This window comes from Elgaria multicarinata, chromosome 7 (genome assembly GCF_023053635.1).
Source record: "Elgaria multicarinata webbii isolate HBS135686 ecotype San Diego chromosome 7, rElgMul1.1.pri, whole genome shotgun sequence".
Taxonomy (NCBI): Eukaryota; Metazoa; Chordata; class Lepidosauria; order Squamata; family Anguidae; genus Elgaria; species Elgaria multicarinata.
Genome location: NC_086177.1, coordinates 81,410,565 through 81,435,762, shown reverse-complemented (window position 1 = coordinate 81,435,762; position 25,198 = coordinate 81,410,565). Strand labels below are relative to the sequence as shown.

General features: G+C 41.0%; 1 protein-coding gene across 1 annotated transcript in view; it reads left to right on the top strand.

Moving 5' to 3' along the window:
* Positions 1-25,198, top strand: part of CNGB3 (cyclic nucleotide gated channel subunit beta 3) — an 82,418-nt gene that overhangs the window by 50,785 nt on the left and 6,435 nt on the right. Inside the window, exons 7-15 of the mRNA XM_063131312.1 lie at positions 323-373; positions 787-873; positions 4,514-4,578; positions 5,607-5,729; positions 10,914-11,055; positions 14,181-14,340; positions 15,400-15,497; positions 17,994-18,077; positions 21,753-21,871. Of these exons, the coding sequence (XP_062987382.1) occupies positions 323-373; positions 787-873; positions 4,514-4,578; positions 5,607-5,729; positions 10,914-11,055; positions 14,181-14,340; positions 15,400-15,497; positions 17,994-18,077; positions 21,753-21,871 (929 nt within the window). The remainder of the gene's footprint in view (positions 1-322; positions 374-786; positions 874-4,513; positions 4,579-5,606; positions 5,730-10,913; positions 11,056-14,180; positions 14,341-15,399; positions 15,498-17,993; positions 18,078-21,752; positions 21,872-25,198) is intronic.

Here is a 25,198-nt window from a genome sequence, read left to right as displayed (position 1 = left end):
TCTATATGCTATACCAATAATGTTGTGACTTGTGTATTGCTGATAATGTATGTGTACTTTGCTTGTTTTTGTGGTTCTTGATCTTTGTATATATTTTTAAGTATTTTTATCTTATGTGAACCACCCAGAGAGCTTCAGCTGTGGGGCAGTATACAAATGCAATAAATCATCATCATCATCATCATCCTGGGCCAGTTGGGTCTGTAAAAAAAATCATCTCAGTGGCTCCTGGGGGAGGGAGAGGTCAAATAATTACCAATATATTGTTGGGATGAGGTTTTTGCTCAGCTAACAGTTGTTGTTTCTCTGTTTCTAACTTTAGTCAGATAAAGTAGAAATGAAGAAGTTCTACCGGAGTACATTAAAATTTCGGGTAAGTGAAAAAAGTGTTAAGTGAGGTGTGTTTGGTGAGATACAAATCAATTATTCTAACTATCTACTTGGACAGCGCTATCATCTTGCAGTGCTTGTTGCAAGATGATAGTGCCTAGATTTGGGATCATAAACTGGAGGCACCTACCCTCCAAGTACCATCAGCTGGCCTTAGTAAAATGTGAATATGTATCACAGAAATGAGAAAACATGAGAATTCCCATTTCTTCCTACTTTGCTTCTAAGTTGGTCCTAGTCAGTTTCTTTATTTACTGTATTTCCCACAAATACATTGTGCTCAAAGCGGACCACACAAAATGACAACATTCATTGTACACATGCACTTGGCAGTCTGAACTTGAGCTGTTTTTAAGCACATTAATTTTAACGTAACTGGACTATTTTCTTTTACAGCTTGATTTATTATCAGTAATGCCGTTTGACGTCTTGTACGTTGTATTTGGGTTTAACGTAGTATTCAGAGCAAACAAAATGATAAAGGTAAGATGAGATTATTTGCTTTCGTACTCAGTCCTTGGGCATAGGTAATACCAGTGGAGGCTGGTGTCTCCAATGTCAGTGGGGCAGTGAATCCACTCCAACTTTCAGTCAGAACTCTAAAGGAGCTCTCCAAGGTGCTTCATGAAGCAACTTGGAGAGCTCCTTTAGTGTTCTGACTGAAATACAGAATGGAATCAGTGCCCCACTGACATCGGAGACACCAGCCTCCATTGGATCATATACATAAATACTTATTGTGGCTCATTCATACAAGCAGGCAGTAGGGGAAGTTGATATTTATTTATTTATTTTCAATTATTTTTAGCCAGCCTTATAAGGATGTAACCCTTAAAGATTCCACACATTCCAAATATACACAGCACAGGAAACATCTTCCAGCTGCATATAACAAATTTCATACTTTGAAAATGACGTTTTTATTCCCACTCCTGTATGGAATAAGTGGCTTCTGAGGGCTAAACTTCACACTACATTAAATATGTGTCATGCTGCTGGTCCTCACATTTTCTTTTACCTCTGGGTAAGCGTGTAGGCCCCTGATCTTCCTCATGACCACTGTACATTGGATGGGGAGGATTAATCACCCAATGTGGATGATCAGGGGTCTGGAAACAAAGCCCTATGAGGAGAGACTGAAAGAACTGGGCATGTTTAACTTGGGAAAGAGAAGACCGAGGAGAGACATGATAGTACTCTTCAAGTACTTGAAAGGTTGTCACACAAAGGAGGGCCAGGATCTCTTCTCAATCATCCCAGAGTGCAAGACACAGAATAATGGGCTTAAGTTACAGGAAGCCAGATTCCAGCTGGACATCAGAAAAAATATCCAGACAGTTAGAGCAGTACAGCAATGGAACCAATTACCTAGGGAGGTTGTGGGCTCTCCCACACTAGAGGCATTCAAGAGGCAGCTGGACAGCCATCTGTCAGGGATGCTTTAAGGTGGTTTCCTGCATTAAGCAAGGGGTTGGACTCAATGGTTTTATAGGCCCCTTCCAACTCTACTATTCTATGATTCCCCTCCCCTAAATTTACACACTTCCCTATCCAGCAGCTAAAGAAAGATGAGAAAAACACTCCATTGATGACAATGGAGTTTTTTCTTTCCATCTCTTTTTTTTACCTCCCATGCATGGAGGATTTAAGGGGGGGAACAACTGAGTAGGATGGTTTAAACATCCCTTACCCATGTCTAGTGGTCCCAGTACTGATCAGGACTCTGTGTGATTACATTGAGGTTTTAAAAAATTGTAGGTCAGCTACATGCTATATATTAACATCACATGTAACTTGTCCCTGAAAAAACCTCTGGATACTAATGTCAGTCAGGTTCCTAGATGACTTATTTTATGAACTAATGTTGATAATGTAATTGGTATTCCAGAGTTATTTACTAGCAAATGGATAAATAAATGCAATCCCACTGTGTTCATGGGGCTTACTCTCTAGTATCTTTAGGATTTCAGTCTAAAAGCTATATTTATCCTTACCTGTTGAGAAAGACCCATGTATGGAAACATCCACATGTGAGAAAAGACCATGTGTTATGTATTGCTGGATTGGGCCATTAAGTATGGCCCAATCCATCCATACATAGCAAAACTGTATAGTTATATATGTGGCAATAGATCCATCCCCACCCTAGGTTGTTGGTGATAGTGCTAATCAGTTGTGGGAGGAACAAGGTAAATTCCATGTTTGGAATCTTAGAAAAGGAATCAGAAATAAAACTTTCAATATTATAATGCCTTAATTAAAAACTCTATGTTCTGATCACCACACCTGAGAAATGGTGTTGCAGAACTGGAAAAGGTTCAGAAAAGGAAACCTATATGATAAAGTGGCTGGAGCATCTCCCCTATTACAAAAGGTTACAGTGTATGTGGTTTATTCCCTTAGAAGAAAGGGAACATGATAGAGGTGCATAACATTATGCATAGTGTGGAGATAGTGGATCTCATAATACTAGAAGCCAGGGTCATCCCATGAATCTAAGTGATGGGGAATTAAGGACAGTATTTCTTCACGCGGCACGTAGTTAAACTGCGGAAATTGATAGCACAAGATGGCCTTTCACGGCAGGAGTTCTTCCAAGGTGGTGTACAATAATAAAACACATAATAAAAACCAATACAGCACATCATATGTGCTTAATTGAACAAGGGAAACTGAATACACACGTATATATATTCACATGCAGTCACACATAGACTGGGGTCAGATGACACGATAACCAACGGTAGATTAAATAGTCAGTGGTGGGTGAAATAGTCAATGGTTGGTCATTGTGCTGTCTGCCGGGACGTTTTCACACCACAAATGGTTATTCAGCCAAAATAACCAACACAAATAACCAGCGCTGTGCAGAATTGATTATTTGAACAACCGTTGGTTATTGTGTTGTGTGTTGAGCACCGTTGACTGTTTCATCACACACAGTTGATTATTTTAAGTCACAGTTGATTATTTTCAGTCCCCTAGCAAGAGTGACCAAAGCAGTGGCTGCTGCTCTAGTCCGGCCGTCAGAACTCACAATGCCTGATGGGATGCCAGTGGGAGGACTGGAGAGGAGAGAAGGGGGATGTGTCAATCAAACACACCTTTGACTAATAGTCAACTCGACACTGGCCTTAACCATGGTTGATTATAATCATGTTTTTATTGCTGTTTTTAAGACTGTATCCGTTTTTATTATGTTTTATTGTTGTATACTGCCTTGGGAGAACTGCTGCCCTGAAAGTTGGTCAAGAAATATTTTATAAATAAATAAATAAAATCTAGGCTGTGGACTGAACACACATACAAAGGCGTAAGCCTTCTTGAACACAGTGGAACTTATTTCCAAATAAACCAGCATAGAATTACAATGTAAGCTGCAATGTTGTGCATAGTTACTTGGGAGTAAGTCCCATTGAACAGAGTTGGATTCATTTCTGAGTAGACATACATAGAATTGTGCTGCACATCTATAAATTTTGACATGGATAAGTGATTAGCTACGAAATTCTATTTTAAAAAAAACAATAACTTTTGAGCAGGTAGAAAATCATTGATGTAGGACAATTACTTTCCAACATGTACGATTTTTTGAAAAAAACTTATTCTATTTTGGTTTTTGTTTGTTTTTCTGGCTCCTGCATCAGTTTGTCTAAATTAATCTGTAATTAATGGTCTAAACAAGCCCTCTTCATTTGTAAAATTTAGAAAAGTGATTTATCCAAACTGTTGCCTCACTTTAAAAATCAAGTAATTTGGAAGCACAGAAATGAATAAATAACCCAAGCCAAAAAAAGAAAAAAGCATTGACTGTCTATGTGCAAGAAACTTTGGTTGACTGAGTAAAATATCGCTGTCATCATAATTCATCAAGTTCACTGATCTGCTAAATAGAAAAGTATCCTCCATAACTCAGCCCCTAGAAAAAAGTGATATTTGAAATGTCAAGTAGTTGTTGGGGGTGGTTGTTGCAAGTTTAGCAATGTGATTGTTTTTAAATCAAAAATTAAAAGTTTGCTATAATATAGAAACCAGGCAGTTTATGTCAAAAAATGCATGTTAGATTATTATATAATTACTATAAAGATACAGGTGGTTTTCCTCACTATTCATTTATGTTTAGCATCTCACATTCTTTGAATTCAATGACCGGTTAGAGGCAATCATGAATAAAGCATACATCTACAGGTATGTGGTACATGTGCTCTAGTATCATGTAGTCTTGACAGGTATTTCTGCATTTTGGGTATCTCACATTGGATAAAGGATTTTCTGCAACTTCAGTTGCTGTCTCTAAAATGGGAACATTGCAAGACACTGGTCGCATTCAGATGACACTTTAAGCAATGGAGGTGGGAATAGGCAACTCACAGTACGTTATGTTGCCAGACGACATGTTGGCCTGCGGCTGAAACTCCCATTGTGCTTCTGGCTGGCCGTTGCACTGCTTTCCCTCCTCCCAGGGCTATCCCATCAGCCACTGCAAGTTCTGCTATCTGTAGAAGAGTAACCGGGGCACTTTCAGACGTTTCTGCTGGAGGACTCTATGGGCTTCTGAAATAGCACACTCAATATGTGAAGTTAAACAACAGAGCTCACCACATGACACGCTAAGCAACGGGTCTCTGGATAAGCAATGGAGCAGTCTTTTGTTTTTCTCCGTTGCTTAATTCAAGAAAATAGTATACCGTCAGTTGTCTGCTTCCTGCCAGACGACACAATAAACGCAACAGACAATTGCCTAACTAATCAAATGCTGCTTATCGTGTCATCCAAACCCAGCCTCTAACTCACCAGGGTCTTGTGGGGGTGATGGAGACGTGTTGGTAACTGCCCTAAACTTTAAGGAGAGGCTGGATGGAAAAATCGAAATGAACAGTAAATGTTCATGTCCACATTTCTAATTCCTGGCATAATGCAGTGGTACTACTTATTTGTGAACCGCACAGAGAGCTTTGGCTATTGGGCGGTATAAAAATGTAATAAATAAATATTATATGACAATTATTCATTTGGCCATTGGTGAAAGGGAAGACAGATTATGTGATGATTTTCCCACTCTGTCAATACTAGACATAATTTATAAGTCACAGTAGAGCATTAGTATTGCTATTGATCAAAATCAAGGTCTCCTAAGAGAAAGTAAGCACCAAAAAGCATATCCCACAGACATTTTGTAAACCGTTGTTTATTTTGGGTTGTTTGTTTTTTTACAGAGTCATTCGAACCACGGGCTACCTGTTGTACATCTTACACTTGAATGCATGCCTTTATTACTGGGCCTCAACCTACGAAGGACTTGGCAGCACTAAATGGGTTTATGATGGCAAAGGAAACATGCAAGTTCTTTTGTGCGCCCCCCCCCCATGACTTGATTGCAATCTAAACCTTCACAAGTGCTTGCGCTGCGAACTTTTAGCATCATTGCTGCTGATTGGTGGCAATGAACAATGCTAATTATGTAGAAGGCAGGTGTAGTGAGTGATTAGTTTACAACTTTGGCTTTTTATGGGTTTATGAGTCAGCTCTAATCACTAACTTAATTAAACATTTAGAAAGCACAAGGGTCATAAATTAAAGTTACTGATTAGGTATGCACAAAAGAAACACTGCATGCATAAGAAAACAGCCACTTCGAAAGGGTCAGAGGAGTACAATTACAACACACCACCCAACCTTCAGATCGTAACAGACGGTTTCACTCCCTTAAGAGCCTTCACAGGGTCCGCCGCTTCCTTTCATATGGTGAAGGGCATCTATAAACATGTTGTAAAGAAAACAACATCTCCAGTGGGAGCTGGCGCTGCGAGATGCAAATAGTTGTTTGAAGCGGCTGGGGAAGAAATGCCAAGTTAATAGCTATAGATTTGGCAAACAAAAAACGTGTTTGTGTGTGTGGCGGGCAGGTGAGTGGGCAGGGGAAAATATTTTGCAGTATATCACACAGGGAAATCATGTTTGCTTACCGTTGCTTCTCCGCCCATGTGTTTATCCCTCATTATTTCCTTTTTCGATAGAGGAAGTAAACAACGTGCACGTGGCCCATTCAGTGGGCCATTTTGATCCCACTGCTTCTCCTGAACACAGCAGAAGATAGTGGCAACTTCCATCTTTAAAAATAAGTCTGACTTACTGGGATTTGTTGTTGTTGTTGCATGAAGAAGGCTAGAAGGGGCTGGAGGTATGCGGGAGGCAGACAAAGTCATGAGAGGGACCTGCGAAAATCCATGAGTGCCCAGTAACGAGTGTGCAATAAAATGCTCATCTGATGGAGCTCTGTATTTGGATGTACTGATGAAAGTGACCAGGTTTGGGTTTTTTCCATCGAGGGGAAAAAATCCAAGTCATGGGCCAAGATCTCTAAACCAATGAATAGGTAGGCTTGCAAATATTTGCAGCTGATCCCTCTTCCTTTCCCTTCCAAACCAAACAGGAAAACCCTCTCCAGCTGCACCTCATGTCACACATCGTAAACTGCTTTGAAACACAAGGAAACAGGCATAAAGTGGCTTGCTGGATTGCAGCCGCTGAGATCACAGTTTGTCTGCTAATGTTCAGCTTTAGGAAAAGGGTGTTTAAGAGTTTGCAGGTAAATTAATAACAACAACAATACTGTTAATCCAGCTATTACAGCAGATCAATCTTAAACATGTTAGCTCAAAAGTAAGCCCCATTCAATTCAATGGGATTTTCTTCCCGGTGAATATACTTGGGTTTATACTGCAGCCAGGATTGGGGTGATCATATGAAAAGGAGGACAGAGCTCCTGCATCTTTAATAGTTGCATGGAAAAAGGAATTTCAGCAGATGTCATTTGTATGCATGCAGCACCTGGTGAAATTCCGTCACAACAGTTAAAGCTGCAGGAGCCCTGCCCTCTTGACCAGATACATCCTGGCTAGGCTGACCACTTGTGAATTATCAAAAAAGAGGTCACGCATCACCAAAAAAGAGGATACATATTTGCATCTTTTTGCATATGCTAAATATGCAAAAATTATTATTATAATTTTTTATAAATTAGAAATTTATATTTATTATAAATGATTATAAATTAGAAAATAATAATTTATTATAAATGATTTTAAATTAGAAAATAATTATTAGAAAAAATAAATATTAGAAAAAATAATTACTATAATTTAAATAGAAGTACACTACATATGTGGTGTGGAAGATTGTGACCAGGTGACCTGTGTGCCTTTGCTCAGTCTGTTATCCAAGGGCTGTTGATGGATAACTTCAAGGCCCAGCTCTTTCTTCTGGTGGTTCTTTATCTTTAAACCAGACTTAGACTGGTCAGTCCTTGAATATTGAGGACACCTTCAAAAATAAAGGACAGCCTCTGTTAGCCTGTCAAGTAGAAGGGTGTCCTCTGTAAAAGAGGACACATGGCCACCTTACGTCTATAATCCTATGTAAGACCAAACCCTAGTGGTTTTAGTGGAGGACTGGAGCCTATTAGCAACAACATATGTAGCTGGTGGTTTTCATCAGATTTCCACTCCAAAATGTAGGAAAAATTATTTCCAGGTAATAGATACAATCCCAAGGGAAATAGGTGCCTTACTTCACATGTTCCGTGACTATGAACCTACCTCTGCTGCTTCAACTAATATTTATTTATTTATTTATTTATTAAATTTATATACCGCCCCATAGCCGAAGCTCTCTGGGCAGTTTACAAAAGTTAAAAACAGTGAACATTAAAAAGTATACAAAATTTAAAACCATCAAAAATGAGAATCTTCTCTTGACTAGACCCTGCCATAGCCCTGTTCAGTGACTCACTCTAAATAGAATGAAAATCTATGGGCGTGAAGTAGCATTGGGTCTCTGTCTCTCTGCTAGGTGACAGTCCTCTGTTGGAAGGTGTCCTCTGTGCAAAGCATTGATTGTCAGTTGTAAAGAGGAAGTACCAAAGGAAGGGAGAGCAGCAGGGACCTTGGAGATGCCCATCCACTGTTAGCACTCAGGTCTGAGCAGGTCATTGGGTCATATCCTTCCCCGGTCTGGTGAAATGGATTATATTTAAATAATATGAATTACTTGCATATTCATATCTCTACATATACAATAGCATGGATACACTTTATGCAAAAAATGGATACACTTTATCCATGCTGTGTTCTTTTTTGTGGGGAGGTGGGGTGAAGTCCTCCCACTCCTTTGGCTATGTGTACGTGGCCTCCCTGATCTATGTGCATTCTTTACAACACATGTAGGGAGTCCTCATGTGGACACTTGTATGAGCAGGGACTCCCCCTACACATGTTCTAATGAGCTTGTGGAAGCTGGGCCTGCTGTCTCTCCATCCCATGTGCATTCATTCTTTGTGGAATGAACTACTAAGCAAAGTTAATGTCCTCTGTGTCCTCCCACCAGTGCCTATGATGACTGGAATGATGGTTGCTGACTTTGGAGTTGATCCTTTGAGGACTCTTGCCTGCCCCAACAATAGTGACGATTAAGATTGCACTATTGTGCAATGGAAAGATTGCAGCTTTCCATTGATTCTTTTGCTGCAAGCTACTGGGATACAGTTTGGTTGCCACTTCTGTTTCCTGAAAGAGAGACTGCGACTTTAAGACTTCTAGTGCATGCAGAAGTGTAACAAGTGCAGCTTTTCCAGACAGGGTGGCAATGCAGTCATGGAAAAAACTGCATCTACTGAATGTTTGCCTGTTAAGCCATGGGGCCTTTGTGAAGAAAAATTGTGGCGAACCTAGATCACACTGGCATACAACCCCCTGCCCTGTTCAGAATTACTGAGCATAAATATCTAAAACAGAACAGCTTTCTTACCTAGAGCTGTGTTCTACTTTGCATTATAAGTTTAATGCAAAATCATCACCCTCATTAGCATAGGAAAACAACCATGCAGAGGCTGTAGCTACAGATTGGTGGGAAATCGGCATGCCAGCTAACGTTAGTGGTGTTGTCCTAGCTTTGTTTACAATAGCGGTTGCAGCCCACTGGGTGGGAGCTTCGTACATGAGGCTGCAGGTCCTCTTGTTTGCCACCTGATGTAGCAGGTATAATTTTAGGTATGTTGCTCAAGGGCCTTGTATGGCAAGCAGGGGAGAGGTGGGTAAAGGGACCAGGGGGACGGGGATGCACAAGAGACCACAGCTGCTGAATTCCCTATGTTGTGGAATGTTACAGATGTAGTGTCAGTCTTTTGGAAGCAACTTGGCAACCCTTCGAACATGGGTTTATTCTGAGAGGATTGTCTGACCTGAAACAGCCTATTCAGTGGTCTAAATAACAGCTGTGTGAATGTCACCTTAGCTGTAGCCCACTGACACATCTGCCATTACCAGAGACAGGTCACTGAACCACCAGTCTTAACACTTGACATTTCCAGACTTTTAGAATGGGAGCCAATCTGCTGCTGTCTGTAAAATGAACTTTTTAGACAGCTGTGAACAGATGGACCCTTGGTCTGATCCAGCAGGGCTCTTCTTATGTTCTTATATTCTTAAACTATTTCCTTTGGAATTCAGTAGAGTAATCAATAATCCCTTCTGATGTGTTCATAAACCGTTTTATATGTCTGTCATATTTTAAGAGAGGAAATTTGAAGATGCGACCGCTGGAGAGCCAGACATACTTTCCATTGTTACAGAGAACTGGAATTGACAAGTACTGTGTTAGCTTTGTTTGTACAGAAATAAGTTTGGAGCTATCCAGTTTGCTATGTGGCTTACTGCTCCTGATTTCTAGAGACACCTGCCTCTCATTTGGTCCAGACAACAGTGGTGGAGAGAAGCAGCAGCAGTAGATCCCACTACCTATTTGCTCACTGGCTCTCTGCCTGTCAAGCAAGCAAGTGGTAGAAATGATGAGGAAGAGCGACAGAACTGGTGATGAGCAGGTTGACACACTGAGGGGCCTATTAAGGGAGGGCTGCCCAAAGGCCCTCAAAAACCTGGAGCCAGCCCTGGATGGCATCGTAATGATTGTGGGAGACGGGCTATTGCAGCAGAAGGCTCCCTGCACTTCCGACTCAGCGGAATTTATTATCACTCTGGATTCATGCTTATCTTTCGATCTACTAAATCCAAGGATGCATTGCCTTCTTGGCCCTGAGGGCCACATACATTGTCAGGTGGCGTGGTGATGCAGGGACTGCACATGAGCACGCACACATATGCATGCACACACAAAGCAAGCATCCAACTTGCATGCGCACACACATATGCTCACAGAATGGGCAGTTCAGGGATGCCTGGGACAGCCTTTCTCTAACACTGAGCAGGGAAAGGCATCCCTTTCTCCATGCACAAGGAAAGGTGCGGCCTCTTTCCCCTTGCAGAGAGAGGAGTCTGATGACATCAGGGTCCTGTGTTTTGGAAGCGGAGACTCCATCCCCTGGTGTCATCTGGCCTCTGGGGGTTGTCGTAGGAGGCAATCCAGCCCCTGAGGCCAAAACAGTTCCCCGCCCCAGTTCTAGAGAAAGGGCAGAGAACAGAAGCATCTGTGAGAAAATAATGATGTCAATCATTGTTTTATATCTATAGGTATCTAAGGTGTTACTATTGGGCAGTTCGCACTTTAATTACTATTGGTGGAACTCCGGAACCAGTAACCATGTTTGAAATCATCTTTCAGCTTCTGAATTTTTTCTCGGGAGTCTTCGTATTCTCCAGCTTGATTGGTCAGGTAAACAAAGACATTATTTGTTAAGTAGAGCCTTGAGTTTAAGATTGTTTTTTTCTGTAATAAAAACATATTAATAAAATATAGACCTGCCCTCAGCAATATCTTTCTTTAAAAGGTATAGAGCATAAAAACTATCAATGGCAAAATGTGATAGCTGGCTTTGAATGTTCATTTTTAAAATATAATTTTAATGAGATCATTGCACGTTCTTTATTTTATATGTTTGGATTCTCTTTACCTCCACTTTTTCAAGGAGGGGGTACCTCAGCGACCCTTGCATATTTTATATCACTCTCTGCTTTGTAGAGAGTCAGGTCCATGTAGCCCAGCACCATCTACTGGCACTGACAATGCTCTCCAAGGTCTCAGGGGGAAAAACCTTCACAGCTCTGGTACCCAACACCCTTTAAGCAGAGATACCAAATATCTTCTATATGAAAAGCATATTCTTGGCAAATGCACTTTGTCCTTTCCCTAGTAAAGATAATGATACCAGGATGGGAAGGTGTTAACATCATTGGTTTTTCTGTGAGCTTTTCTACACAAGGCTGTTAATCGCTGTACCTACCTTCAGTTTTGCTGCAGAACTGAAATCTAAGCTCCACACAAACAGCTTTTCCTTTCCTGTTTTCCCATGACATAGCCCCTAGGTGGCACTGTGCTATAGTGGAATAGCGCAGATACACACATAGTTCTTTTGCTTTCAGAAATAATAACCCATTTGCCCTGCTCTAAAAAAAAATGCTGGGAAAGTGCTCTTAAAAAACAGAAACAAAACTGGAAGACCGCAACATCTTCTAAAGAACTCATAAACAACTGTGAATAAGGAATCATGAGTACACAATAAATGCCTCATATAGAAAATCTCTGCATGAGCTGATGCTTTTGACATTACTGGAGCAGCATGGGAAGGACACTCACTGTGGAAGCTTCTCTGTTATTAAGGTCACAATCCTTTGGTCTTATAGAGAGCATTCCAGGACCCTAGGCTATTGAGGACCCTATCCAGGGAGGGAAGTCTTGTACTAGAGACCTCCTTGTTATAGTGACAGAGACCTTCCCTGCATTGGTGGTCAGATAGCAGTAAGCATTGAAAAGGGGTGGGTTAGGGACACATGAAGGGAAGCCTTGGATCTCTTCCTCTGATACTCCCCCAACTGGCCAGAAAATGCCTTGGAGCTGGGATAGTTAATTTATCCATCATTGTGGTCAACAAAGCAGTGGTGGGGAAGGGGATTAGGAAATAACTGTTCATGGCGGGTGGGGCGGGAAATGGAACAAGCCGTTCCTGTCCTAGATAAAGTGAGCCAACAGGATTTAGGAACTGGCAGTTCCTCCACCAGGGAATATCCCCACCACCACGACTACCTTGACATAGTTGCTCTATAAGGTGTGCTCAGAAGAAGACATCAGAAAGGTGCATGATTCCAAGTGTTCTCCTTTATAGGTACATTTAATTTTCAAAAAAACACTGAGCCTCTGTAATGTGACAAAAGATGGCAGTCCCTTCTGCAACCATACTTTTTCTCTTTCACAATAGTTTAGATGCTACAGATGTTCTGCAACTATAATGACAGCAGATTCCAACTCCTCATCCCCAGCAGAAATGTGACAACAAGGTTGCTCTGCTCATTTTTAAAATATAATTTTAACGATAAAAGACTTTAGGTCTCCGTGATATGAGAACTAATTAAAATTAAATTGTAATTTATTATCCAATATAATTTTAATGCTACAAATATTCCTCTCTTTTTTCTGCCCTAAGTGGGACCTGAAAATTATCTTTTTAATAAATGAATTTTCAGTATAATTTCTGAAAACATGCATGTTTTAAATTATGCTGTGCTTTAAGACATACAAACAGCAAATTTGGATTCATTTCCTTTGAGGATATAGGCTCAAAGGGCCCATTTTAATTTTTTGATGTTTTACTTGAGTAGCACCCTACATTGTATAAAATAAAAAATAATTAAAAAGGAGTACTTTCATGAAATACAACATTATATAATGTTCAGTTTATCTTTGCCCTTTCAGGTTTTTCTCCTGTTGTATGAGCTTTCAGCAATGTGCAAGAAAAGTATGTTGACAACAGGAAAGTGTAGTGGCAAATCTAGAAAAACCTTAGGAATTGCAAAGAAAGGGAACCATAGTTCTTGGTGGAAAGGGAGAGCTTAGTACATGCCTTTGAAATTGGTGGGACTTCCTTGTAAGTAAACGTGTGTTGCGCATTGAGGTATAATTCTTCATTTTGTTCTCTTTCTTTTTGCCTATCCATTTGTCCATAGCTTCGTGGCAGTGCACATACAATGCGTGCAGAAGGTTGCAAGGTTAAGTCCCTGGCATTTCCCCTTAAGAGGATTGGGTACTAAGTAATAGAGCCAGTGTGGTATAGAGGTTAGAGTGTTGGCCTGGGACACGGGAGACCCAGGTTCTAGTCCCCACTTGGCCATGAAGCTCACTTGGTGACTTTGGGCCAGTCACTGGCTCTCAACCAAACCTACCTAACAGGGTTGTTGTGAGGTTAGAAAAGAGAGGAGAAGGGCCCTGTAAGTTGCTTTGGGTTCCTTACAAAAAGGCGGGGGAAGGTGGGATATAAATAGAATAATATAAATAAATAAATAAATAAATAAATAAATAAATAAGCTCTGCCACTCAGTGTAAACAATCCTGGGCTAGATGGACAAGCCATCTATTAGGCAGCTGTGTCCTATTTATTTTATATCCTGCTTTTCCACCATTGGAACAAAAAGCACCTAACAATATATTCAGAGGTGTAGCAGCATTAAAAAAAAAACCTCAACCAGCCAATACAAACAAATTTCACCACTATCCTCATAATTTAAGAACGAGTATAAACGAGAGCTGCACGGCCTGTATTAGCTTCACGGGTTCCAGCAGCCAGTACATTTAGCATGTTTTTAGGATGTTTTAACAATGTATATTATGTTTTAATTCAGTTTTATGTATTTTATCGTTTACTGTTGTTCCCCACCTCGATCAAAAGGGAGAGGCGGGTGAGAAATAAAATTATTATTATTATTATTATACCACCTAAATGCAGGGGGAAACATTGAAAATTGAGTATTGCGTTTCTGCAGTGTAATGATAACGGCTGATATTTGCAGATGCGGGATGTCATCGGAGCAGCTACAGCAGGGCAGAACTACTACCGTGCCTCTATGGATAACACTGTATCATACATGAACAATAATACCATTCCAAGAATTGTTCAGAATCGTGTTCGGACGTGGTATGAGTATACGTGGGATTCACAAGGAATGCTGGGTAAAATTCAGAATAATGGAAAACAGCGCACCCCACTTTCACTGGGAACATCAAGATAATTTTATTTATTTGAAAATGGACTGGGAATTGGCAGCAGTTATTACTAATTAATTGCATTTAAATAACTCTCTGTTAAAAACAAAAAAAAACCACTCTCCATATGTCAAGTAAACTGAAACTCTTATCATCAAAGTCTAGTAACATTGGGGCATGTCTACACCAGGCCTATATCTCAGGATCATCCCTGTGCATCCAAATGACACACAGGGGATCCCGAGGCAGGCAGGGATGACCCCTCCATTTGCCTGGGAGAATCCTTAGGTGTAGAAAGGGCCTTTGTTATCCCTTTTTCCTTTGTTTACTATCTTGTCTGATGACAAGTTCTGGACCACTCTAGGGTAGGGTGACCATATTTGGGAAACCAAAAAAGAGGACACCTAGTGTGTGTGGGGGGGGAAGCAGCTTTCTGAGTCCTGCAGAAAGTACGTTATTCCCCCACCACCTTAAAGAAACCAATTGGAGTGGAGGAGGGGAAAGGATTTCATTCTGCACCACCACCATCCACTCCAATGGGGGCCTTTTCTATAATGTCCATGAATGACCCACTTTCCCCTTTAAGACCTCAATTGGAGCTCGGGATGGGGGAATGATGTGCCTCAAGAAAGCATGTCATTCCCTCCTGCCATGCTAATGGCAGCCTTAAAGAGGAAGGTGTGTCATTCCAGGACATTATTGAAAATTATAGAAAATCCCCCCTGACACCATGGAAAGAACAAAAACCAGGACAAATCCGGGGAAATCCTGACAGTTGGTCACCCTACTCTAGGGCTTGCACAGTATTTTGTGACTTTTGAATGGGCCAAATGAAGTTTTTATGGCGCTATGAATTTTGGATATTTTATTTTGGAATGTTATTTTTAAATTTGTTACTAGAAGTATTTTTCTAGCATTTTCCTTGTAGTTACTTTTAATTATTTGGTTGGGTGGGGGTAACCATCTTCAGTGTAACACCAGCTTTTTTAAAAGTATGTTGTCCTGTTTTATCATTCCGTCTCGCAGATGAATCCGAGTTGCTGGAGCAGATGCCTGGAAAAATGCAGCTAGCCATTGCAATTGATGTGAACTTTGCCATTGTCAATAAAGTTGACTTGTTCAAAGTAAGTAGATTTTTTTGTAATCTACTCTGCAGCATTGGCAAAGCATCTTCTTCCTGCAATCAAACTATCACAGCAAGCAATGTTGATATATAGTACTATGGATAAAATAAAGTCATGCTGACTAACATTAAAGTTTTAATGTTAGCATGAACTAGCATGATGCTTAGCAGACAGAGAGCTAAGTATGGATGAATGCATAAGCACATGGGAGGGAGGTACATGCAATTATTAGTGGTTCAGAGTCAGCTCCATCCAGCTTCCATCATAACCCTGCTCATAACATAGTGGTGGAAGATGCTTGTCCCTGCAGCAGGCTAAATAGATCAAGGCCCTTTCTGTCTCCAGCCAGACAGCAAGCAGAGTCATTGCTTGCATCCTGGCAGACGCAAACTTTGGTCCCAACTTTGGTTAGCCCTTGTGATAATCAAAAAGCTGTCTCCTTCCAAGCTCCCCATCTGGCTATACAGAATGCTGATTGGCTGAGTCTTGTTACACTCAGGAGGTCAACAAAGAGTGACACAACCAGGATGCCATTGCTACATGGGGATTGGGGTAGAGAAGGAGAAACAGGGAGGTCTATCACATTTGGGGGGGGCAGGTAGATGATGGAGGGAGTGGCTAAAATGAGCCATAGGGTGACCCAAACAATTAGCTTGATACAACAATGCCACCAGTTACTGGCTATGCTGAGCACCGCAGCTCCCCAACATGTAGCTCTAGCATTCACACAGAGCAAGTGAGGCAGTAAATCTGTGTCTCAAAAGTTCCCCTTCGTATTACAGGTGGAGCTGAGCTCAGAAGATAAATGTTCAACGCCCCCTCCCCAAAAAAGATTCCTATACATAAGAAAAGCTAGCATATCAAGAAGAAAGCTTGGTTAGAACCCTTAACATCTATTTTTCTGTGTGTACATATTATTTTGTTCGAAAAAGAATGGTGTTTATTTATTTATTTACAACATTTCTATACCACTCCACATCTAAGACAAATTCCAGACAGGGGAACATAAGGGTAAAACATTAAAAAAGAAGGTAAAAATATTAAAACACCATATTAAAATTGTTCTTTTTAAAGCAGAGTACCAATAAAATACCAATAAAAACTGTGGTTGGTCAATTAAAGCATGTTTCCTGGAATAGGATTGTTTTCAAAAAACATCGGAAGGAACACAGTTTTGGCGCCTGCCTGACCTCCAGGGACAGGGGGTTCTAAAGAAAATGGGCCACCACACTGAAGGCTCTTCTCTGGGCAAACTCCAGTCGGGCCATGGGTCCATGTGGAACCACCAGGAGCACATTGTGTGTATGTCCCTGCTTGCAGTTTCAAGTGGTACAGGGAAGATGCTGGTTTACCAGCTCATGCACTCTTTGCGAAGACTAAGGGCTTCATCCCATGTACCCTTTTCCCTCGATTTATCCCCATAGCGTAAAGCTGTCGTCTTTGTTGTTCTTGGTGTTCTTAGCTAAATCGCACCCTGGGCGGCAGCGCTCCTAAGATCCTTTGCATACCAGGAAAGGGTTTAAGGGGGAGAAATGTAAAAAATCATAAAAAAAATCAACGGATGACCCAATCTGATTCAAATTTGGTATGCTTAAAGCCCTCCTTAATGTCTATTGCTGTGCCAATTTTGATGTCTTTATCTTTAAAACTTACGTAGATGTAAGCATTTGTTTAATTTGTACTTTAAACATATCAAATCCTCCTCCTGCGCCCCCAGTGGCCGCTCGGAGAACAAGAAAAGATTCGCTCCTAAAGAGGTATCAAAATAGGTCGGTTCTTTTATATATGAACCACAATTAAAGCAGGATGCATGAGAGTGCTTCACAATCAAAGCAGATTATAAACTGGAAAACTTTGGAGTCCTTTGCACACAATTTGCAGTGATTGCACAGTTTAACCCTGGTGTGATGAAGCTATAGGCCATAGTTGCCTTTGGAAAACGATGGGCCCCTTTGTGTTTCCCCTTGATCAGTGCTCAGTGACAGGGCCCTGGCAGTCCCTCCTGGGCAGAAGCACAACTCGCATGGGTCCTTCCACTTCCTTTGTGTCTATGGTTCCTATACCCTACACGAGAGGGCAAGATCCTTGCCAAATTGTCTACTCACAGAAAACGATACAAAACAGATAATTTGGTGACACAGACCACCACAATTCTGGTAACAGTATTTGAATTCTGAATTTGTCTTTTATTATATACAATCATGAAAGGTGCACATGTAACTTCTGGGCTACCATCCTCAATCCATTAATTGCACAAAAAGATGCCATTGGGACTAGATTGTTAAAAGGCCGTATCAGTTGGACTTCTACATTCTGTCTACTGCATGCAACTTATACAAGCTACTATGATTCACACAAGATGATTAGACTTAACCATTAAAAAAATTGTCGGTGCTGTGCAGTATTACAAGAAGGCATTTCACCTGCAATATAGTTCTGATTATGATTATTCTTTCTTTCTCCCCCCCACTTTTTTTAAAAAAACAACAACAACAGGGATGTGATACCCAAATGATATGTGACATGCTCCTGAGACTGAAATCCATTGTGTATTTACCTGGCGACTTTGTCTGCAAAAAGGTGATCTTAACTGTTTATCTTACAAATGCAAGAATCATGAGGTATTAGAAGAGTTCAGCTATAGGTCAAGAATAAAAATGGAACAAAATTAATCTTGGGTGAATTACATAGCATAAAAGTAATTACAGTGTAGTGCGCAATCATAATAAAGTGCTCTCAAATTTCAAATTTGGTCCAGACAATATGGATTTTATTACTTATATGATCAACTCTTTAAAAGTGGGGGGTATGAATAACTGTGGCATTTAAATATGACTTCTCTATTGGCACACATCATTGGGGTTCATTATTTAAGTGAAATGTTGTAGGCACAAAAGTTCACATAAGTAAATACACAGAGGGACATAGGAGACTGAACTGTAAAAGTCTGTGATTTAGCATCTGAAAAACCTGAGATATACAAATGAATACTCTGTGCTCTGCCAATAATAATCAGCAGGACTGGACCAAGACATTGTGCTGCCTGAGGCAAAGGACAAAGATGCTGACTGGATTGGCAGCTGAATCTTACTTCAGCATTGGCAATGGGACAGCATCCTTCAACACATCAGAGAGAAGCAGGCTAGTTTACGGGGTGCAGGACTTATGGCACACAAAGGTCTGTCCTCCAAGAGAGGGGAATGGTTGGGAGTTCAGGAGAAACAGCTGCGGGGCTCCCACTGCTGCCTTCCCTCCCTCCAGTAACTGCCGCCTGAAGTGGTTGCCTTGCTGTTTAATGGTAGGGCCGGCCCTGCTGATCAGTCTGAATATTCATGTTTGTTGTAATATTCAGCAGGTAAAGGTCAGCAGTTTTATGTGATGTTAAACACTTGGTTTAATCCTATGTGGTGTAGTGGCTAAGGTGTTGGACTGGGAGTCGGGAGATCCGGGTTCTAGTCCCCACTCGGCCATGGAAATCCACTGGTTGACTTTAGGCCAGTCACAGACCCTCAGCCCAACCTACCTCACATGGTTGTTGTGAGGATAACATGGAGAGGAGGAGGATTATGTATGCCGCCTTGGGTTCCTTGGAGGAAAAAAGGCAGGATATAAATGTAATAAATAAATAAATCTATCATAAATAGAAGCCTGGGGAGCAGTGGGATGCTACTTAAGATCTGGACCCTGGCATACAAGGAGGGGGGATTCATCCTTGCCTCCTGCATCACAGTTCTGATGAACAGTTGCTCTCTGCTGCTATTTGGCATGGAAGAGAAGCTTCTACTGGTTCAGGCAAGATCCTTCCTCCCAGAGTAAAAAGCAGCTTTGGGAGGATAATTTTGATTGGGATTGCACCATCGCGGTAAACTGTTGGGGTACCTGCGTGCCACAGTTCCAATCCTGATTGATGCACATACATGCCACAGCTGCTGTTTAAAGAACATGAATCAGACATGTTCAACACTTTGATGCATTTAGGGCACAATCCTAGGCAAGCTTAGACAGAAAAAGTCCTACAATTCCTTGTATGCTGGGAGTTGTAGGACTTTTTTTTTTTTTTGGTCTAAACTTGCATAGGATTGTATCCTCAATGTTTAGGGATGGGCAGATCTGTCTAACTCAATCTTGTCAAAATCCCCGTTTTCCCACCATGGACCAGATCTTCACCAAGGATATAACACTTTAAAAACAGTTTGAAAACATTATATGGCATGTGTCCTGGGCCCCAACAGTTGTCAATACCATTATAAATTCTTATAAAGCAGTAGTGCAGATCCTGCCCTGGTTACATTTTCTTTTTCCTTCACAGACATTCCTACAAATTTTTGTACACATTTTTCAAAGGGGCATGTTTTTGTATGCATGCACACATTGGCTAAAGGGTGTTTGCACACATTTTAGAAATCTACATAGTTTTCTTGGTACCATTTTCAAATATGTGCACAGTAAGAAACTTTTTTAAAAATAAAATCAAAGGATGCCCCACAAGCTCAGAAATGTACTGACCTCAAATTGCATTTGGGTCTGCAAAATATGGATTGGGGAAATCCATTTAAAAACAACAACAACAAAAACAAAAAACCTTGACTGAGCAAATTTCTCAACCATCCCTAGTCCAATTTAGTTTGGCCCTGAAGTTGAGAAGCAATTTAAATCCTTGCCTATCTATGTCTGGGTTTCTGTGTAAACCCAAATCTATTATGTACAATAAAATGCTGCATCCACTGGACCATACTAGCTATATAAATGATAAATACATCCTGGTTTTATGCTACTTTTTCTTCTATAGCATCCTAGATTACCTTGATTGGGATACATATATCATAAGCGGAGACATTTCAGTCCTATTTGTCCAGGTATAATTGGCTTCATTTGGATGCTAATCAGCTCACAAATGAGCTGGTAAATATGCAAGAAACAGCAGATGCTTTGGTTGGTTGATTATTCTTGATTTTCCCTTTGAAATTATGCAAATGATCATTAGGAAAAATAATTAAAATGCTGATTTACTTCTAAATCTGCAATGTTTCATTTGTTTGGGTTGCTGTTGCTGTGCTTGTCTTGGTGAATGAGAGAGGCAAGGTGAGTTAAAGGGATACTTTTAATGGAGTAACATCTGCTGGGGAAGAGTTTGCCTATGAACTCTCTGAAGGTTAAGAGCTTTCAGCCTCTTCCAAGTAAAACAGAAGCGAAAACCTTTAAAGTTTTTCTGGGCGGGGCTGTTGCTGTGGGCTGGGCTGTGGCTCAGTATGATAGAACACCCGTTTTGCATGCAGGTTCAATCCCCAGAATCTCCAGGTAGGGCAGGAAAAGCTCCTGCCTAAAACCCTGAGGAGCTGCTGCCAGTCAGTGTTGACAATACTAGGCTAGATGGACCAAGGGTCTGACTTAATATAAGGCAACTTCCCATGTTCCATCTGTCTCAAAATTCAGGATCCTTTTGTATATTACACATGTTAGGCCTGAGACAGATTTTAATACCTTGAGGCTGCAGGTAAACATATTTTCCAAGTAAACTGAGCCCAGGAGCAAACAGTTCTTCCTTTTTCAAGAAGCTGGCTTGGCAGTGTGCTAATAGGTTAGCCCTTGTGGTAATCAAAAAGCTGTCTCCTTCCAAGCTCCCCATCTGGCTATACAGAATGCTGATTGGCTGAGTCTTGTTACACTCAGGAGGTCACCAAAGAGATGGGGGGGTTGGGGGGAGGGAAAGCTTGCAAATCAACATGTTTGTGGGTGCCAGTATGGTGTAATGTAGCCTTCCCAAACCCAGTGTTCCCCCAAATGTATTGGACTAGAGAGGCCATCACAATGGTCATTGTAGTGGGGGTGATTGGAATTGTAGTCCAACACATCTGGAATGCACTCAGACAGGGAAGTTTGTTGTAGTGGATGGAGTGTTGAACTTGGACACAGGGATGAAGCTCACTGGGTAACCTTTGGCCAGTATCTATATCCTAGCCTAACGTAGTCTCCCAAGATTATTGTGAGGATAAAACGGAGAAACCCCATGTTGTCAGTTATAAAAAAATAATTATATATCTAAGACTGGTGAATCTTTGAAAGAGGGTCGAGTAAGGTCATGGTAATCTTATCACACAATTCAAAAAGCTGCTTCATCTTGTCAATGTAGTGCAAAGGAAGAATTCAATTTGTAGGGGAGGGGAGGGTCCTCAGATTCTACCGTCATTCCTCTTGACATAGCATCATCAGCCTACAATGAATCACCAATGTTTTCTTGTGTATGTGTGCATTTAGGGAGAAATCGGCAGAGAAATGTATATCATTAAACAAGGCGAGGTTCAAGTTCTTGGAGGTCCTGATGGCACCAAAGTCCTGGTCACCCTAAGAGCAGGCGCTGTCTTTGGAGAGATCAGGTATTTTTCCTTTGTGAAACTGCCATTTCACAGAGCTGACCAAACTTATATCAATTTAATAAATTAATGAAAGATTGTTCTTCCTATAATAATTCCACAGAGTACAATAATTTGCACATGTAAATGATCCGTCACAGATCAGTTGAGGCAAATAAGAGCTTCCCTCTCACCTGATGTCACTAGCAACACTGTTTTTGATGCAGTCAATTCTCTGATTCAGGTCATCATGTTTTGGGTAATTATGGCTGCAATATTAAGCACACTTAGTAGAGGATAAATCCCATTGAACACAGTGGGGCTTAGCTCTGAGTAAACATGTGTAGAATTGTGATGAACACAGTGTGTAGGGGTGAACCATCCCCAAGATAACTGCGGTCTGCTCATGAGAAAGACATGGAGACGCTGCTCCATTTCTAGGTTTCTGGCATATTTTAATGAGTAGACCTTTAAGGCCCTAAGAATTTTATATATAGAACTGACTTACAAGAGCCATTTCTGGGCTCCTGTGCCTTCCCATTAATTGCAGTGGGACTCTTCCAGGAGAATCTTATTGTTAAAGCTACCAATTTGGATGGCTTAAAAAGTGGGTTACATAAATTCCTGGAGGAGGCTATCAATGGCTCCTGGTCCTGATGGCTATGTCCTACCTCCAGTAGCAGAGGCAGCATGGCTATGTACCCCAGGTGCTTGGGAACATCAGTGGGAGGGTGCTGTTGCACTCATTCCTGCTTATGGTTTCCTGGTCAACAGATGGTTGGCCACTGTGTGAACAGAGTGCTGGACTAGAGGGACCTTTGGCCTGATCCAGCTCTTCTTATGTTCTTAATCCCCTGGCAGATCATGCCCTCTGTCTCTGGGAAACATTAGATCAGGTGTTTGTGAACTCTCTATTTGTGGACTGGCATATTTTCACGGCCACAGGGGGAGCTGCCAGCAGAGGATAAATTTAAACCTGGCACGTGGCTGTTCACCTGTTCTCCAAAAGCAGATTAGAGTTGCCAGCAGGAGACTCACAGTAGCAGGATGGCAGCTGCAAAAGAGCTGGGCTCCAGTTTATCACCTGGATCCTGCATGACTTTTTCTCCTGGCAGGCTTCAGCAGAAAAAGCCTGGGCTGTATCCCAGCCCCAATCTTTGCCAAAACGAAACATTTCATAGATTTTTGCCTAGCAGTGCCTAGAAAACACAGGGGACTGTCTCTCATTCAAAGGGGAATCGGGAAGAACATGGATTTCTAAACTTAAATCACTTTTCTAAACAGCTAATATAGAAGTGCTAAATTCAAGTGGAGAACCACATAAATTCACCATGTGCACTGCTCTGTGTGTGGAACACCATCTTTGTATCCATTCCCACTCCTCTCTTACACACTCCACTTACTCATGCTGTTTACATATAGCTCTTATATTTGCACATGGTGTCAACTAGTTGATCAACGCTACTGCAACAGAAAGGACTACTCCCTGCCTTCTATAAATAAATCTATAAATAATCTATAAATAAATTTTAACTTGGTGTTTTAAATTTGTAATTTTGCATTGCTGCTGTTTTTATCTAGTTGAGCTTTTATATTGTATTTTATAGTATGGTTTTATACTGTTGTTTTATACTTTGAATGTTTTTAATTTTTGTGAACCGCCCAGAGAGCTCCGGCTATTGGGCGGTATAGAAATGTAATAAATAAATAAAATAAATAAATAAATTCTCTACTGCACCCTTTGCCGCCAAAAGGCTCACACAACCCTAGCCCTGGTGAGAATTACTCTTCTCCTAAACATTTACTAACAATCCACCAACATTTCAGCAGCTGAGCCAATAGCTTGGAGAAGCTTATTTCCCCCACTTGCATGCCAGTCACGTGCTGTTTTTTTTTTTTTTTCATAATTACCCTTAGCAGCGCAGCTTGTCACGTCATGTGAACCCAGCCCGAGTGGCTTATTGCCACGAATAACAAGCCATCCAGAACCCATAGGCTGCTGTGGTAACAAGCCACCCAGAAACCATGGGTTGTTGTCATATGAACCTGGCCAGGGTTGCTTACTTCCCCTCCATGATCACGCCAACCGGCACAGAGACAAAGACATTGATGTGGTTCAGACAACACAATAATCTACACTCGGGGGTTGTGTGGGTTATGATGATGATGATGATTTATGATTTATGATTATTTATTACATTTGTGTACCGCTGCATAGCCGAGGCTCACCGGGCAGTCTACATAGGATAAACTCTTAAAAACATTATACAAAAAATTAAAATCACAAAAACATACAATTTAAAACCACAAAAACATACAAAAACAAAATCAGGCTAATTACATATTGCTAAAAGCCTGGGAGAATATTATTATTATTATTATTATTTATTTATATAGCATCATCAATGTACATGGTGCTGTACAGAGAAAAAAAGTAAATAGCAAGACCCTGCCGCATAGGCTTACAATCTAATAAAATCATAGTAAAACAATAAGGAGGGGAAGAGAATGCAAACAGGTACAGGGTAGGGTAAGCAGGCACAGGGTAGGGAAAAACTAACAGTAGAAAGTAACAATAGAAAAGTCTTGACCAGGGTTGTTGTAGGTTGTTGTGTTATGTGGCTCCAGCTGTGCTAACAAGCCAGGGCTTGTTAACCACAAACAACCCATGACAAAAACCCATGATTTGTTGTTGTGTTGTAAACTGTATGTTGTTCACCATGGTTTGTTATTGCGGCTTTGGTTCAGGCAACACGATAGCCCACATTCTAACAACAACCCATGTTCAATGACAACCCACACTCAATGGATGACGGGCAAATGGAGTGTGTGTTTGTATGTGTGTGAGTTTATGTGAATGGATGATTAAGGAGAGAGAAGGGGATGGCAGGGGAAGGGGTCGCTGCACACACTTTTACCCAAGAGTATGAGACCGTGGATTAAAAAAAAAAAAAATCCCTACCCTGATTAATGAGTGCTAAGCAATACAACCTGCTACGTAGTGTACTGTGTTCAGTTCTAGGCACCAGAGCACAAGACGACTGATGATAAGTCAAATAGATCATGTGAGGAAAATCAGAGAGAACTGGAACAGACAACAGCCAGATCTAAACTAAGCAGGATACGACACTTTGAAAATGGTTTAAAAACTGTATATAGAGTGAGTCCTGGGCCCCAACATTTGTCACTACTGTTATAAACTGTTTTAAAGCAGTAGTGTAGATCCTGCCAAGAACCCAGGGTGGGGATACAGCCTTTTCAAATGTTTAAAATTAAGTCAGAAAGAGTTTGGTGTTCCATTTCCACACAGGACAGGCTAGGAAGGAATAGATTTAACTTGATAAAATTATA